Consider the following 13,118-nt stretch of genomic DNA (forward strand, 5'->3'; position numbering starts at 1 on the left):
ATGTTCTCGACATAACGGCTCGCTGTTGGGATTACAGTATCGCTATTGTTACTTCCTAGGCAACGGCCAACTGTTGGGGCTACAGTAACGCTATTGTCGCTACCTATGCAACGGTCTGTTCTAGCGTTACTATGGAAGTGACGCCTGGATTCCGAACATGTGACATGTTTTGCCTGTCACAGGTGTGACAGCTATGTAATAGGTATATAAAAACGCGCGTATTCGAATGCAACGTTATGTCAAAATTTCAAAGCAATCGGTGAAGAACTTTCGGGGATTTAAGATCTTGAACAAACGAACAGTTAAGAAATCGAAATGAAAAACAACGAAAAATAAAATACTCACGACATGAACGCTATGGTAAACGACACAGCCCAAATCAAACACAACGTCACACGAAATAACTAAATCAAAATGGCCAACTGTTGGGGCTACAGACTCACTTCTTCAGCAGATATTCCAGACTAACTGGGCGAATGAATTGAACCCCCTTGTTATACCCTCGGCCGCTGCTAGGCAAATGAGCCTTTGTTATAACCGTGGAAACGGTGCTTTGTTGATTCGGCGTTTCCTATGCAACAACCCATTGTTATTGCATGTATTCATCGTAACCATGGACATTCAATGTTCTCGACACGGCGGCTCAATGTTGGGAATACAGTATCACTATGGTTACTTCCCATGAATTCCAAACACATTACAACAGATGGTGATGTTTTTCAAAAGACGCATGTTTTTACCTGTCACAGGTGTGACATGTATATAATAGGTATATAAAAATGCGCGCATTCGAATGCAAGCATGTTTTTACCTGTCACAGGTGTGACATGTATATAATAGGTATATAAAAATGCGCGCATTCGAATGCAAGCATGTTTTTACCTGTCACAGGTGTGACATGTATATAATAGGTATATAAAAACACGCGCATTCGAATGCAACGTTGTGTCAAAATTTTGAAGCAATCGGTGAAGAACTTTCGGAGATTTTCGAGGGGTAACAAACGAACATTTACATTTTTATTTATATAGATTATGGAGGAAACTCGGAATGGCAGAACAGAAGGGAGAACTATGAAGAGCACCATATTCTGGAATGTGACACCGTGTAGCCTGGTAGAAGCTTACCGACATTTCGTAGGCACCTACTACATCCACGTTCAAGGTGGAAGAGTAAGCCATGCAAACAGAAAGCAGGTTGTCTTACATTCACAGCTGAAGGAAACTGCATAAAAAAATAAAATGTCATTCAGTAATTCCTGGGAAAATACACAGGTAACCGTGGCATAACTCAAAGCTGATGTATCTATAGAATATCACCATATTTCCATCAGTAAATATTTAATTTGCATTGCCTTAATGCCATTAAGTTCACAAAGAATTGTACCTATAAAGCTTTCTGAATGAGTAACAAAATTATATTTTCTATAAATTTGCCTTTGGGTAATCTTACAGTTAGTAAAAACTGTGTTTTAACCCTCTGCCTGCCACTAGTTGTGTAGATCAACTTGATATACTCATGTTAAAATTGCCAGAGTCTAAAGAGATCAGCTTGACATCAACTCACTTCATAGAGCTTTTCTTTTTCAGTGGATGGCATCAAGTGTTACATACCAGTGTTAAAGAGGAAAGAAGGCTCTGATGCTATTTAAATCTGTAGTATTAAGGGGTCTTGTGTAAAATGCCATTTAACCGAAGCAGCCTTGGTGTTTCTAGCAGGTAGCTCAGAGTGTGGCTAGACAAAGGGTTAATTTTGTTTTAGCCCCTGCAACCGCCAATCAGTGCAATCCCGTGAGACCAGAAGAGACAGGACTATTCTATGAGATATGATAAAAATGCATGTTTATAATTTCCATCCTTTATTAGTATTGTTTATTTACAGAATTACCTGGTATTAATCAAATTGTCTTAATCTTACAATGAAGCTGCAAGCTACATTATTAATCTTGATCACAATTAAAATTCTAGATACTAGCAACTTTTATAAAGTTACACCACATTAATATACAAAAATTCCAAATGCAAAAAATCTATGTAGATCAATTAATTAGTTTAGAAATACATTATAAATAATCTCTATCACACTAAAGCACATTTTTGTATTTAAATTTATGTAAAAGTTTTGAAATCTTAACTTATATAGTAATCTTGACATTTTTTAATTAGGAGCCATAGCCAGTGTACAGTTAAAAGTGCGGGGGCCGGTTTTTTATGGCACATCCCTTACATACATACATACATACTTATGCTTTAAGTTAATAAAAACATTTAAAGAAACATGACAATAAAATAGGCCTTACAGTCTTAAGGAAGTCTCATGCTGTTTAACCCCTTGCTTGTACTGAGCCATGCATTCTACTTATGGCTCTGTTCAGAGGCTTCTCTACCTACCAACCCCCCCCCCCCCTTCAGCTGTTTCTAGCAGGGGGACAGTAGGAGAGAGGAGATAGTGGACCTGCCCTTCCATGGCCGGTGAAGGAGGTGGTGAAATTCTGTTTAGTTTGGGTTGGTTTTCTCTTTCAGGCTGTGAAAGGGTAGTGTCCCTCCTTGGGGTTGAGGCGACTGTTTGGAGGTGCTCAGTTACTGCAGTCAGAGGAGGAGGTAGCAAAATTCTGTTTGGTTTCTTCTTCTGGCTAGGGAAGGATAGCGTGTCCCTTGGTTTTGGGATGAGTGTAGCTAAATTTAGCAGTTTCTTGGGGTGTGTATCTTGCCTTGCTTTGGGATTTTGTATTGGGCCAAACATTCCTTTGAGCTGTGTTTGACTTGTTTACTAGTGTGCCTGTATCTCTCGGGAGGATTTTTTCTAAGAGGGAGTGCCTCGCCATCAAAGTGGTAAGTGAGTGGAATTTTGTTTTTCCTTCTTTTCAAAATTCATGTTCTTTTGGCCCTTGAGTTGTTTTACGGGGCTGTTGACGGCGAGGCATCTCCAAAATACGCAACGTTGGTTTTGCGACGTCGTGAAGGGAGTTTGTATTTCATGGTATTTTTATTGTATCCGAGTCATTTTCATTATATTAAATATTTGTTGTTATTGTTATCTGGAGATTTTTCTGGCTGCCATCGGTGAAGATCTATAACTTTGACACCCCACTCTATCTCAGGGATGAAGGCATTATGAAACAACATAAAAGAACCAGGGACAAAAACAATGTCTTCCCCTTGCTAGTTAGGTTAAGAGGGGAGGGGCTGCTCAGTACTAATGTAGCAGAACACAGTAACATTAAAAGAACACCATTTTAATGTAATAAAATCTATTAAATTATTATTTAAAACTGGTAAACACAGAAATAATGCACCACACAAAACAGTCCCACCACAATTTAAAGATTTCTGTTTCTAACATAGCATGACCAAGCTCAGGCAGAAGAATATAGCACTGCTGTCAGGTCTTCATTTCAATTCCAGACATGTAAACTTGCAGCAACCAAAATACATACTAGTCTTGCAGCAGAAATATTCATCATTTGATTCAATTGGAAAGTAGAGTTTAGCAGTGCAGCTAGAAAATATGATTGTCAGCCACTGGTGAGCACTGAATATTAATAAGAGGGATCATAATATCATAATGAAACTATAATGTTTTAAAAGGAACTAGCAAAGGGTTAACAATGTGGATAATGCAGTAACAGGATATCTGTAATCATAATTACTGCTTCAATCATTAAATGCCTTTAAAAGAAAATACATTTTGGGTTGGCAGGCATCTTTCCTGTTGTAAAACAGATGGTACAGTGGACTATCATGAGCCAACAGGGTTACAGATTTCATATTTTTATGCAATCTTGGCATAAAATGAATGTGTACTCCATATATATCTGCATGTTTGACCTTTGAAACTACAAGACATATTCAATTAAATCTGCGCGAGTCTTATTTCCTTCAGCAGGAGTTCCATCATCTGCTATGTGTCCATTTTTGTTTGCCTTAATCTTTGTTATTTGTCCTGTCGATCACGTGTGTAAGTCCAATCCCACTTCTATAACACCAGTGTAATGTGGTGTTTGTTATCTCACATCCATCCCTCACTCTCACTCATTCTCGCTGGGGAGGCCCATGCTTCTGTATTACCGGTTCCTCTTCTATGCGCTTTTTTTTTTGGGGTGGGGGGGGGAGAGGGTCGACCCCTCCACAAGGTCCATTCCTTGTTCTTTGTATATGTTCGAATGTCATGCAGCACATCTGCTGCCCAGCCTTTGAGGGCTATGATTAAGTACGTCGATTTTTTCCGATGCGACCACTGGTTGCGCTCTGCTATGGTCTTGAACTGGTGCTGGAACACACTTCAAGGTGTACTTCCATTGAATGTTGTTGGCTGAGCTGCATTCGCACAGGCTATTAGTCTACTTCTCCGCCAGGTAGGGGGCTTTTTCTTCTTCCATGCATCTCTCCTGCGTCATGCCACTGCTACACGACAGGACACCTTCCTTTCGGTTTCCTTCTTCTGCCATGCCACTTTCGCACAGCAGCCAGTCCTCTTCGGTACCCATCCTGATCCTGGGTCCGTTCCTTCATTTTTCTTGCAGCTGAAATTCTGTGCCTACTCCACTTCTTCTTTAGCCCTCTGACTGGCATCTCTATGCCATCTTCTATGGGGATGTCTTGTTGTGCCGCCTCAGATTTTGTGTCCACTGAAGTCTGCTCCTTTTCCAGACGTGTATCCATCGACTTTACGTCTGTTTCGGGTTTGATTTCAGCCACCATCTTGTGGCTGGTGGCCATCTCTTCTTGCCAGGCTTTCCATCTTTTCATGTTAGTATCAGTTTAGAATATGCTTTATAGATTGTAGTTTTGCATTGTTTAGGCAAATCTATTCTGTACTTTTCCTTCTATAAAGATGTGTGCCTTTTAAACTGATCTCTTCTCATATACAATAAACCCCATGTTTATCTGGCATGTATGTGGAATATGGTTTGCTGTTTTCATGAAGAAACTCAATAGAAAGTCAAAACACATTTTCACTTAAGTCTTGGGGTCTTCCTACATAAAATAATGGGTTGATGGATGAACGATTTTGGAAACGTACACTAACACAATCACAAATTCAACTAGCCTCTACTGTAATGGCACTTGCATGAGAAAGGATGATTCGTAGCACTGCTAATGGCAGATGGGAGAATTACCACATGGTGGGTAAACATACGTACATCACAGTTGATACCAGACAATAGAGTTTACTGTATAATGCTCCAGTACATCTAACCTTATAATCTGCACTATTAATTCTAAATATGAGAATCTGTACGAGAGAAAAGGAAGGATTATTGACCAGGAATTAGGTGCGGGTAGCTTTAACTCAGATTAACTCTAATAAGGGTTTCAGCAGAGTATGAAGTGTGTGTATGCATGTACTTTCCCCGATCAAAATTTTGCAGAAATTTAAAACTGGGAAGTACAGTTTCCATTCACAATAACAGGAGGGGTGGATGAACTTTAAATTTAATTTTTATTATTTGGCTCCATCAACACAATGATTTGTATAGATACCATTAAAAGAAAGGTAATGCCATCCTTATAATAGCCTATGGAGACCCATAGGGTTGTGAGACATCAAAGCTCCCACATTTTCTAGCCAATTGGCTCACAGATGGCAGTGAGACTGTCAGCCTTAACATGCCAGCCACCCTTTACCCCCAGGAATATTCCTGGTACTCATTTCTGTTAGAGGCTGTGATGACCCCAGGGCCACTGTGCAGCTGGATTATATCAACTGAAAAATCGAATGACCTTCAGCGGGAGTTGAATCTGCAAACTTCTGGCTTGTAGCATTGTTCCTCAACCAACTGCGGTACCATGTCCCCATACATATACCATACACTATAATTTTACTACATATTTAAAACTGTCTATGGACCTAATATGGGGAAAATTTGGATGGAAAATAAATGTCTAATTGACCAGAAGGGTGTTAGAGAGAAAGGGCTATTTGGAACGTACTAAAAAAACCTCACAAGGAAACATGACCATAGCTTAAACCACAACTGTATGCAGTGAAGTCTGCTCAGGAGTAATATCCAGCTTTTGGAGTCACTTCTGTCATCAAGGGTTACTATGATGAGTGATGAGGTCATATGTCATACTTATACATGAGAAGTATGCTCTCAGGGCTCAGTATTCTATCCAAGCATGGGCCCTTGGGGGAATCTAGCAGCTCATCACATCAAGCCCTGGAGATGGAGAGTCTCCAAAATACAGCATACAAACTCCATTTTCACACAGCTGATCATCCAAGAACACTTTATTGTTCAAAAAGATATATTAATGGGCCATTTCTTCCTATTTTATGTAAGACAAAGCTTCCAATCTATCCAGCTTACCTTTGGGTGTACTGGACTTGGTGTGTACTACAAGACACTGAACATGGAGAATTCAGTGTGGTGATGCTAATGAGCAAAAAACATGGGTTCTTACGTACAGCCATGCCAATAAATTTGACTCCGTCAAACGAGGGGGTAACCACTCAGAGATAAATGTTATAACAGTAAAAATCTGGGCTATGGGCTGGACAGCCAGGATTCAGTTCCCAGCAGGGCAAGATTTTTCTCTTCTCCATAGCATGCAGGCCACCTCTGGGGCATACCCAGCCTCCTATACAATTGGTAAAAAAAAAGGTAAAGTTGTCCCTGTGCTTAGTTAGTTAGTTGGTTATTGGAGAGTGTGGGTTTCCCCATGCACTTAGACCTGCATTGGTCCATTGTGCTTCCCTCTATGATTTCTACCAGTCTCTATATCCTACCGGTACTGGTGCTTACCAGCGAGACCGGCTCTACTAGCTGAGAGGTATCTTAATGCTTCCCCAGTCTACCACAGGTACTAGAGACTGCTGCTGGGCGGGAAACATCCGTTAATTTGGCTCAGTGACCTCCTTTGGAGATACGAGGTTCTTTTACGTGCCGTAAAGCTACGACACGGGACCCACGACTTAAAGTCCCTCCCAGAGGACTTGTTCCCTCAATTTTTCTGCCCTTAAAAATTCGACGACCTCCGCCGGGTATTTGAACCCGCGTACTACGAGTCATGAGGTGGGAACGTTACCTCTAGACTACGGAGGCCGCTGTCCCTGTGCTTAACTGATTAAGCAATGTGCCATGAAGGGATATGGGGAAATGGATGTGTAGATCCACATTTTCTTGACCTCAGCACTAGCTGCAGGTGACGCGTCAGCTTCACGCCCCGGCCACTTTACTCCTGGGGAAAGAGCCCCTGTTATCCACTGAATAGGAGGTTCAGTTGACTCCAGAGCCAGTCTACACAACATGGAGACGTGAAAATTCTTACCCCCTCTGGGACTTGAACTCTGACCCCTCGGTTGTCCAGCCTGTAGCCAGTCGTTATACCAACTATGCTATCCCAGCTCCTATCCAATGGGTCCTGGGGGCAATTTCCACAGGAGTAAAGCAGCCTGAGTGCAAAGCTGACTACTCATGTCCATATAATGCCAAGGTCAAGAACAGTGGGCTATACCTCCCTTCCCCATACGTCTTCAAAGCACGGTACTTAATTAAACACAGGACAACTTTACTAAAATCTTGGGTGATTTTATAAACTAAATCTTATGGTACATAATGGTTAATGCTCCTGAACAAATCTACTTCTCCTTTCAGAGATCCTGTCTTTGTTTCCTTCCCTTTCCACAAATGCCAGGGGCGACCATGAAAAAACTGATGGCTGTGAAGTTACATAACTCACTTTCTTCACAGAAATTATCGTGTGGTAAGTACAGGGGCTAATTTAACCCATTCTGTGATGACTTAAAAGTCCATGTTCCCAAAGACATGGGTTACATTCTTCTTTTATCAAAAAAGGCAAGACAAATGTAGCACCCTTCCTACCTACAACTGTGGTGTATGAAGCGTGCGACTGCAGCACCAAATTGCGTAGTACATTGTTTAAAAGCGATTTTCAACACAGCAGTTGTGGCATATTTGACACTCACTTTTCACAAAATGTACATCTGATTATTTTGGCATATACATTTAATATCCAGTATTTCAGTGATTTTTGTATTCATGTGCTGTGTAAATCAAATGTACAATCTGTTTGCTGGTTAATGTAACACTTTTCATAGTCTTGTAATCTTTATTTTATCTTGTCATCACATCACTAGTTATAACCAGTGCATTTTCTGCCAATATCCACATTGGCAAATTTATCAAAAGCTGCACACATGCCAATGTATTGTATATTTCAAGGAAGTCTAAAACCGCATGAAGTTTCAGGCAAACATATTAAAAGAAATTCTAGCTATAACTGTTACTTAACACAGAAGGTATTTAAAATGTCATAAGCTGCACCTGATGCTACAAGATGGTACTAGCACCTGTAATCTCTCACAACATGCAAATTTTAATTGGGCACATCTTTTAAATTGAAACTTTGGCAATTAGTACCATATATCACTGTCATAGGAGAAATAACAAAATAAATCAACAAACCTCTGTTGAGGCACATAAATCTCTTCAGCCTTTAGCTTTCATACTTGCTGAAAGGCTGTCCAAAAGACTAAGGGTTACACACAACTTTAAAATTAACCATTAACTATAAGGATTACATAAAACTTTAAAGTTAACCACTGGCAACTCTAATGCATGATAATTCTGAAAGGCATACTTACACACGAATGATTAATATACTAATGCCTCAATCATGCAGTAATCCTGTTATTAAAAAATCCAGTTACTGCTCACTTCCCCTGCTGTGGACAACATCGTTGGTCATAAAAGACAGCACTTTTTCCTTACATTAATAACCTTCTTTTTCTTCCTGCGATTCTCTTTCCCACGTTGTTCCTTGTCTTTCCTTATTTCACGAACCAAGGTATAAAATGCATCATCGACCCCCATTCTTGTTTTCGCTGATGTCTCAATGAATGGAACTGCATACTGTTTGGCAATTTCACGGGCTTGGTTCATGTCCACTGCCCAAGATGGAAGATCACATTTGTTGCCTACCAAAACCATAGGCACTTCTTCTGCATCCTTCACCCTCTTTATTTGTTCACGATAACCTCCAATATCCTCAAATGACTTTGCACTGTTAACAGCAAACACCAGAAGAAATCCTTCACCAGTTCTCATGTACTGGTCCCTCATTGCACTGTATTCTTCTTGTCCCGCTGTATCAAGAATATCAAGCAGACAAGTCTCACCATCGATGACAACTTGCTTACGATACGAATCTTCTATTGTTGGATCATATTCGTCAACAAAGTGATTCTGAATTAGTTGAATGGTCAAGGCACTTTTCCCAACACCTCCAGCGCCTACGACAACTAATTTATATTCCGTCATGTTGCAGGATACACGGTCTTTCAACAGTTCAAAAGTAGGTAATATTCCTTCATTTGCGCGAAATCGGAATAATTACCTACGAAATACCTACGGTCCCTACTTCCCAAATCACGCCGCCATTGCAATTCTTATTCCGTAAAATTCCACATTAATGCTTGGGCGCTGCAGTAACCTGTGAGCCTGTGAGTGTCTCTGACGCCTGTGGCTAACCGTTTCGAGGATTAGATCATTACATGTAGAACCACTCTTGCTTTAGAATGATAGAATTTCTCCACCAAAACACTGCAAAATTAAAATAATATATGTCATCTTAAGTACAGTCACAAGAGTTCAATTTTTTTTGCCATACCGCAAGGTGTCACATCCCAGAAGACAGCACAGCAAACCCTCCTCCAGCCCGGTTTACACTACAATCGGAAAAGTACAAGTGTATAATTATTTGTCAAAAGCGGAAAGTTAGAATATGAGCAGGCTACCAAACATTCCTCGGTAGCATGCAACTACTGTTAAAATTAAAACAAACTGTTTAAGTTTGGGTGTGTCTTTTCATAATCAGCTTGGTTCGTTCTGTGCAGCATATCGAACAGTGCAAGCTAAATTGTCATCCCCATTTTTTTTCCTTGGCACTACGACCCCAGTGGGCCTAGGCCTACCCCCATGAACTTATCCGTTTACTTCGGTTTTTCTAGATCTTACACATTCGGTAGGACTCCTTGGGCGCGTGATCAGCTCGTCGCAAGGCCTCTACCTGTACAAAACAGAGAAAAACGCACACACAAATTAACATCCATGCCCAGAGTGGGATTCGAACCCACGATCCTGGTTTTCAAGCGAGCGAAGACAGTACATGCCTTAGACCGCTCGGCTACCGTGACCGGGCGTCATCCCCATTAAGTTCGTTCAAACCGGATTCGCTGAACATGCCTCTTTCGACGGACGTTTCCCCACGCTGGACAAGAGTTTAATGGCGCCATTAATTCAATTAAAATTCACAAAAGTATTGTCTCAAAAGAACGTCATATTTATCTTAGACACATCTATGGTTGTTATGTTGTTTCACTAGAACTTCTATATTATTGAAAAGATTTCTAGTTTAGACTAGTTGGAATTGTTTCCACGGTAAAATCATGAACTAGTTTGTAATTTGGGATATGCTTTTAGGAAAATTACATGTTATAAATGCCTATTGTCATGAATTGTGCCGTGAGCTGTGTTTGTTGATCTAATGGCAGAAAGAAGAGGTAAAGCTATCCCTATAACAGGCCGTGGAGGTCCATAGAGTTGTGAGACGTCGAGGCTCCCACACTTTGCAGTCACTCGAGTCACAGATGGCCATGAGGATGTTGGCCTTACGCGCCGGCCGCCCTTTACCTCTGAGAAGAGTCCTGGTACTCATTTCTGCTAGAGTCTGAGTCGACTCCCAGGGCCAAAATTTAACTCCAAGTACAATGTAGACGTATTTCCTTGTGCCTAACTAATTAAGTATTACGCCATGAAGGCGTATTGGGGAGTGGGTGTATAGATCCACATTTTCTTGACCTCTGCACTAACTGGAGCTGAGTAGTCAGCTTCACGCCCCTGTTGCTTCATCCCCCGGTGAAAAAGTCCCCGGTACCCATTGGATAGGAAGTGTGGTGAACTCCAGAGCCGATCTGGACGACATGAAGAAGTGAAAATTCTTACTCCCACTGGAACTCGAACTCCAACACCCCTATTCATTCTGCCAGTAGCCCATCTCTATACCGACTACGCTATCCCGGCTCTTCATATACATATGAACATGCACATAAATACATTTATACATACTCATAAATTCAAGAGGATTTTCTTAATATCATTCTGAGCAAAAACTATCATATTTGACAATTTATTTAACATCCATAACTGTTACACGGGCACAATTGAACAAGGCATTTGTAAACAACCAAACACTGCATTTCAACAACTCTTAAAAACGTACAAAACAATATACAAGACACTGTACAATACAATCCTTTTTTGATCAATATCAACCTTGCTGTAGCTTGCGAACCGTGTATGATAACTGCCAGCAATTCAGTATAAAGTAATAAATATATTTAAAGAGCCTAAAACACTAGTCAGCCATGTAAATAAGGCATAACACGTTTATTGAAGATGACAGTCCAAAGACCATCTACATGCTAAAACACTGTAACTGTTTAGACACATCGAAACACCTGAGGATGGCCGTCTGTGGCCGAAACATGTCGTCTTGGCGTTGATTGGTGAATATTTTAATGATTGTTGCATTATTGACGGACTAAGTACATAGACGTTTATTTAATGATGTACAACAGAATGCTGAAATACAGAATTAAAGATTAGAAGTAGTCAGTCTCATTGTTTAAAAATACTTTAAATTTGTGGATAGGGTAATATAGTTTGTGGCAACTTTAATTATATTTTTTCTTCCATTCACAGAAAAAAAAGTGAAATTGAATGCATTTTACTTTCCATCTATTCGCAGAATAAAGCGAAATTGCATGCACTTTACACATAAGGGGAACCTGCGTGTGCGGAAACCGCTCATGTATTGTGGAGCAGTTGCCGAAAGTTTGAGAAACACTGTCGTACTTATTCATTCGACAGAGAACATGTACTTAAATATAATGGAATACCGGGTGTATCAAGAGTGAAATTTAATGCTGAGTTCCTTAAACTTTGGACCGACGGCTTCACAAGGACTGAGCTCCATGGAGTTAGTTAATATTTTGCAGGTTAATTTTTCTTTCAGACGCTGAAAGGCACATGCAGGAAAATTCCTAACCAATTAATTAGTATTAGAAAAAGGTATGAAGTGCGTGTATTTACTTGTCGACTGCACATAATTCAAAGTAATTTGACATCCCACTGCGCTTTCGCTGATGACTGCTGTTGTAAACGGTTGTAGATCTCAGTCATCTCAGTTAAGTTAGGTCTAGATGCGTTTGGGTATGAATGCGGGAGCCCACTGCGCATATTTGTTCATGTTGGGCTATGTTGGTCTGTGTTTTTATTTGGCTGTCTCATTGGGTATGTGCGAGCTGTAAAGAGATACATAGCATTTTACTTGAGATTTCAGTTCAGTTGCTGGGTTTATGTGAAATTTGAAATCAAAGTCACTGCACATTTTGTTAAATCTTTTCGGGACCGACTTAAAATTTGTTATATAGCCACGAATTATATTGGTTTACATTCGGCGTCGACGTTCAAGGCTTCCGTAATTTTCATCAACTTGAACTAAACAAAACTTTCTTTTTTTCTTTCTTTTGGAGAGCCCGAGGTGGCAACCACGTTATGAAATATTACCTCTGCTGTAGGGATCCGTGCTATATTCCATGGTTTACAGTAACGGTGATTCGAATTGCCACACATAGCAATATTCAGACTACTTTCTCTGAGTCCGTTATAAATACAGTTTTCCTGTTCCTCCGGAATATTACCGTTAGAAGTAGCATTTGGCTACATTAAATGCCAATTTAAGATACATCTTCTTAGTGTGTGTAACATTCATTCTTTTTTTTAAATTTAATTTCGTTATTCCAAACGTGTGAACATATTTCGCTTTGAATATAAGACAGTGGTACATTGATATTTGTGTTTTCGCACGTTGGCAGCGAATGTTAGTGACTTGTCGCTTCTTGCCCAAGACTGAAGTTGACCCTGGAGAGAAGTGTACGTGAGAAGTGTGCATGACGGGAAAGAGTTCGATTGTGAGAATGTCTGCATGCAGAGAAATGACATTACAACGTAAGACGTCGAAATTTTGAAATATGTTGTTAGTTTTGCTTGTGTAAAAATTATTTGAGATTGGCGGAGTAATTAGCAGGTG

At 40.2% G+C, this 13,118-nt stretch overlaps 3 protein-coding genes across 7 annotated transcripts in view; 2 read left to right on the forward strand and 1 right to left on the reverse strand.

Annotated features, from left to right (window-relative positions):
* Window positions 1-4,423, forward strand: part of LOC111870381 (DENN domain-containing protein Crag) — a 78,355-nt gene extending 73,932 nt beyond the window's left edge. The window contains exons 36-37 of one of the 2 annotated variants that reach the window (XR_002843840.2): window positions 1,032-1,274; window positions 1,590-4,423. The gene's annotated coding sequence lies outside the window, so the exon portion shown is untranslated. Of the gene's footprint in view, window positions 1-1,031 lie in introns of both variants that reach the window. The other variant, XM_023862622.2, reaches the window with a different exon arrangement.
* A 2,867-nt stretch (window positions 4,424-7,290) lies between these two features.
* LOC111870385 (GTPase HRas) lies at window positions 7,291-9,432 on the reverse strand. Its single transcript, XM_023862634.2, has one exon. It carries the CDS (start codon window positions 9,284-9,286, stop codon window positions 8,711-8,713), a length of 576 nt encoding a protein of 191 aa, XP_023718402.1. The 5' UTR covers window positions 9,287-9,432; the 3' UTR covers window positions 7,291-8,710.
* A 3,474-nt stretch (window positions 9,433-12,906) lies between these two features.
* LOC111870383 (serine/threonine-protein kinase D3) overlaps window positions 12,907-13,118 on the forward strand; it is a 42,458-nt gene continuing 42,246 nt past the window's right edge. For all 4 annotated transcript variants that reach the window (XM_023862629.2, XM_023862630.2, XM_023862631.2 and 1 more), the window contains exon 1: window positions 12,907-13,115. The gene's annotated coding sequence lies outside the window, so the exon portion shown is untranslated. The remainder of the gene's footprint in view (window positions 13,116-13,118) is intronic.

Source organism: Cryptotermes secundus, unplaced genomic scaffold, assembly GCF_002891405.2.
Source record: "Cryptotermes secundus unplaced genomic scaffold, Csec_1.0 scaffold938, whole genome shotgun sequence".
Lineage (NCBI taxonomy): Eukaryota > Metazoa > Arthropoda > Insecta > Blattodea > Kalotermitidae > Cryptotermes > Cryptotermes secundus.

What these genes read in the sequence shown, in the direction of transcription:
- LOC111870385 (XM_023862634.2), bottom strand. Translation starts at nt 9,286, where the DNA reads ATGACGGAATATAAATTAGTTGTCGTAGGCGCTGGAGGTGTTGGGAAA.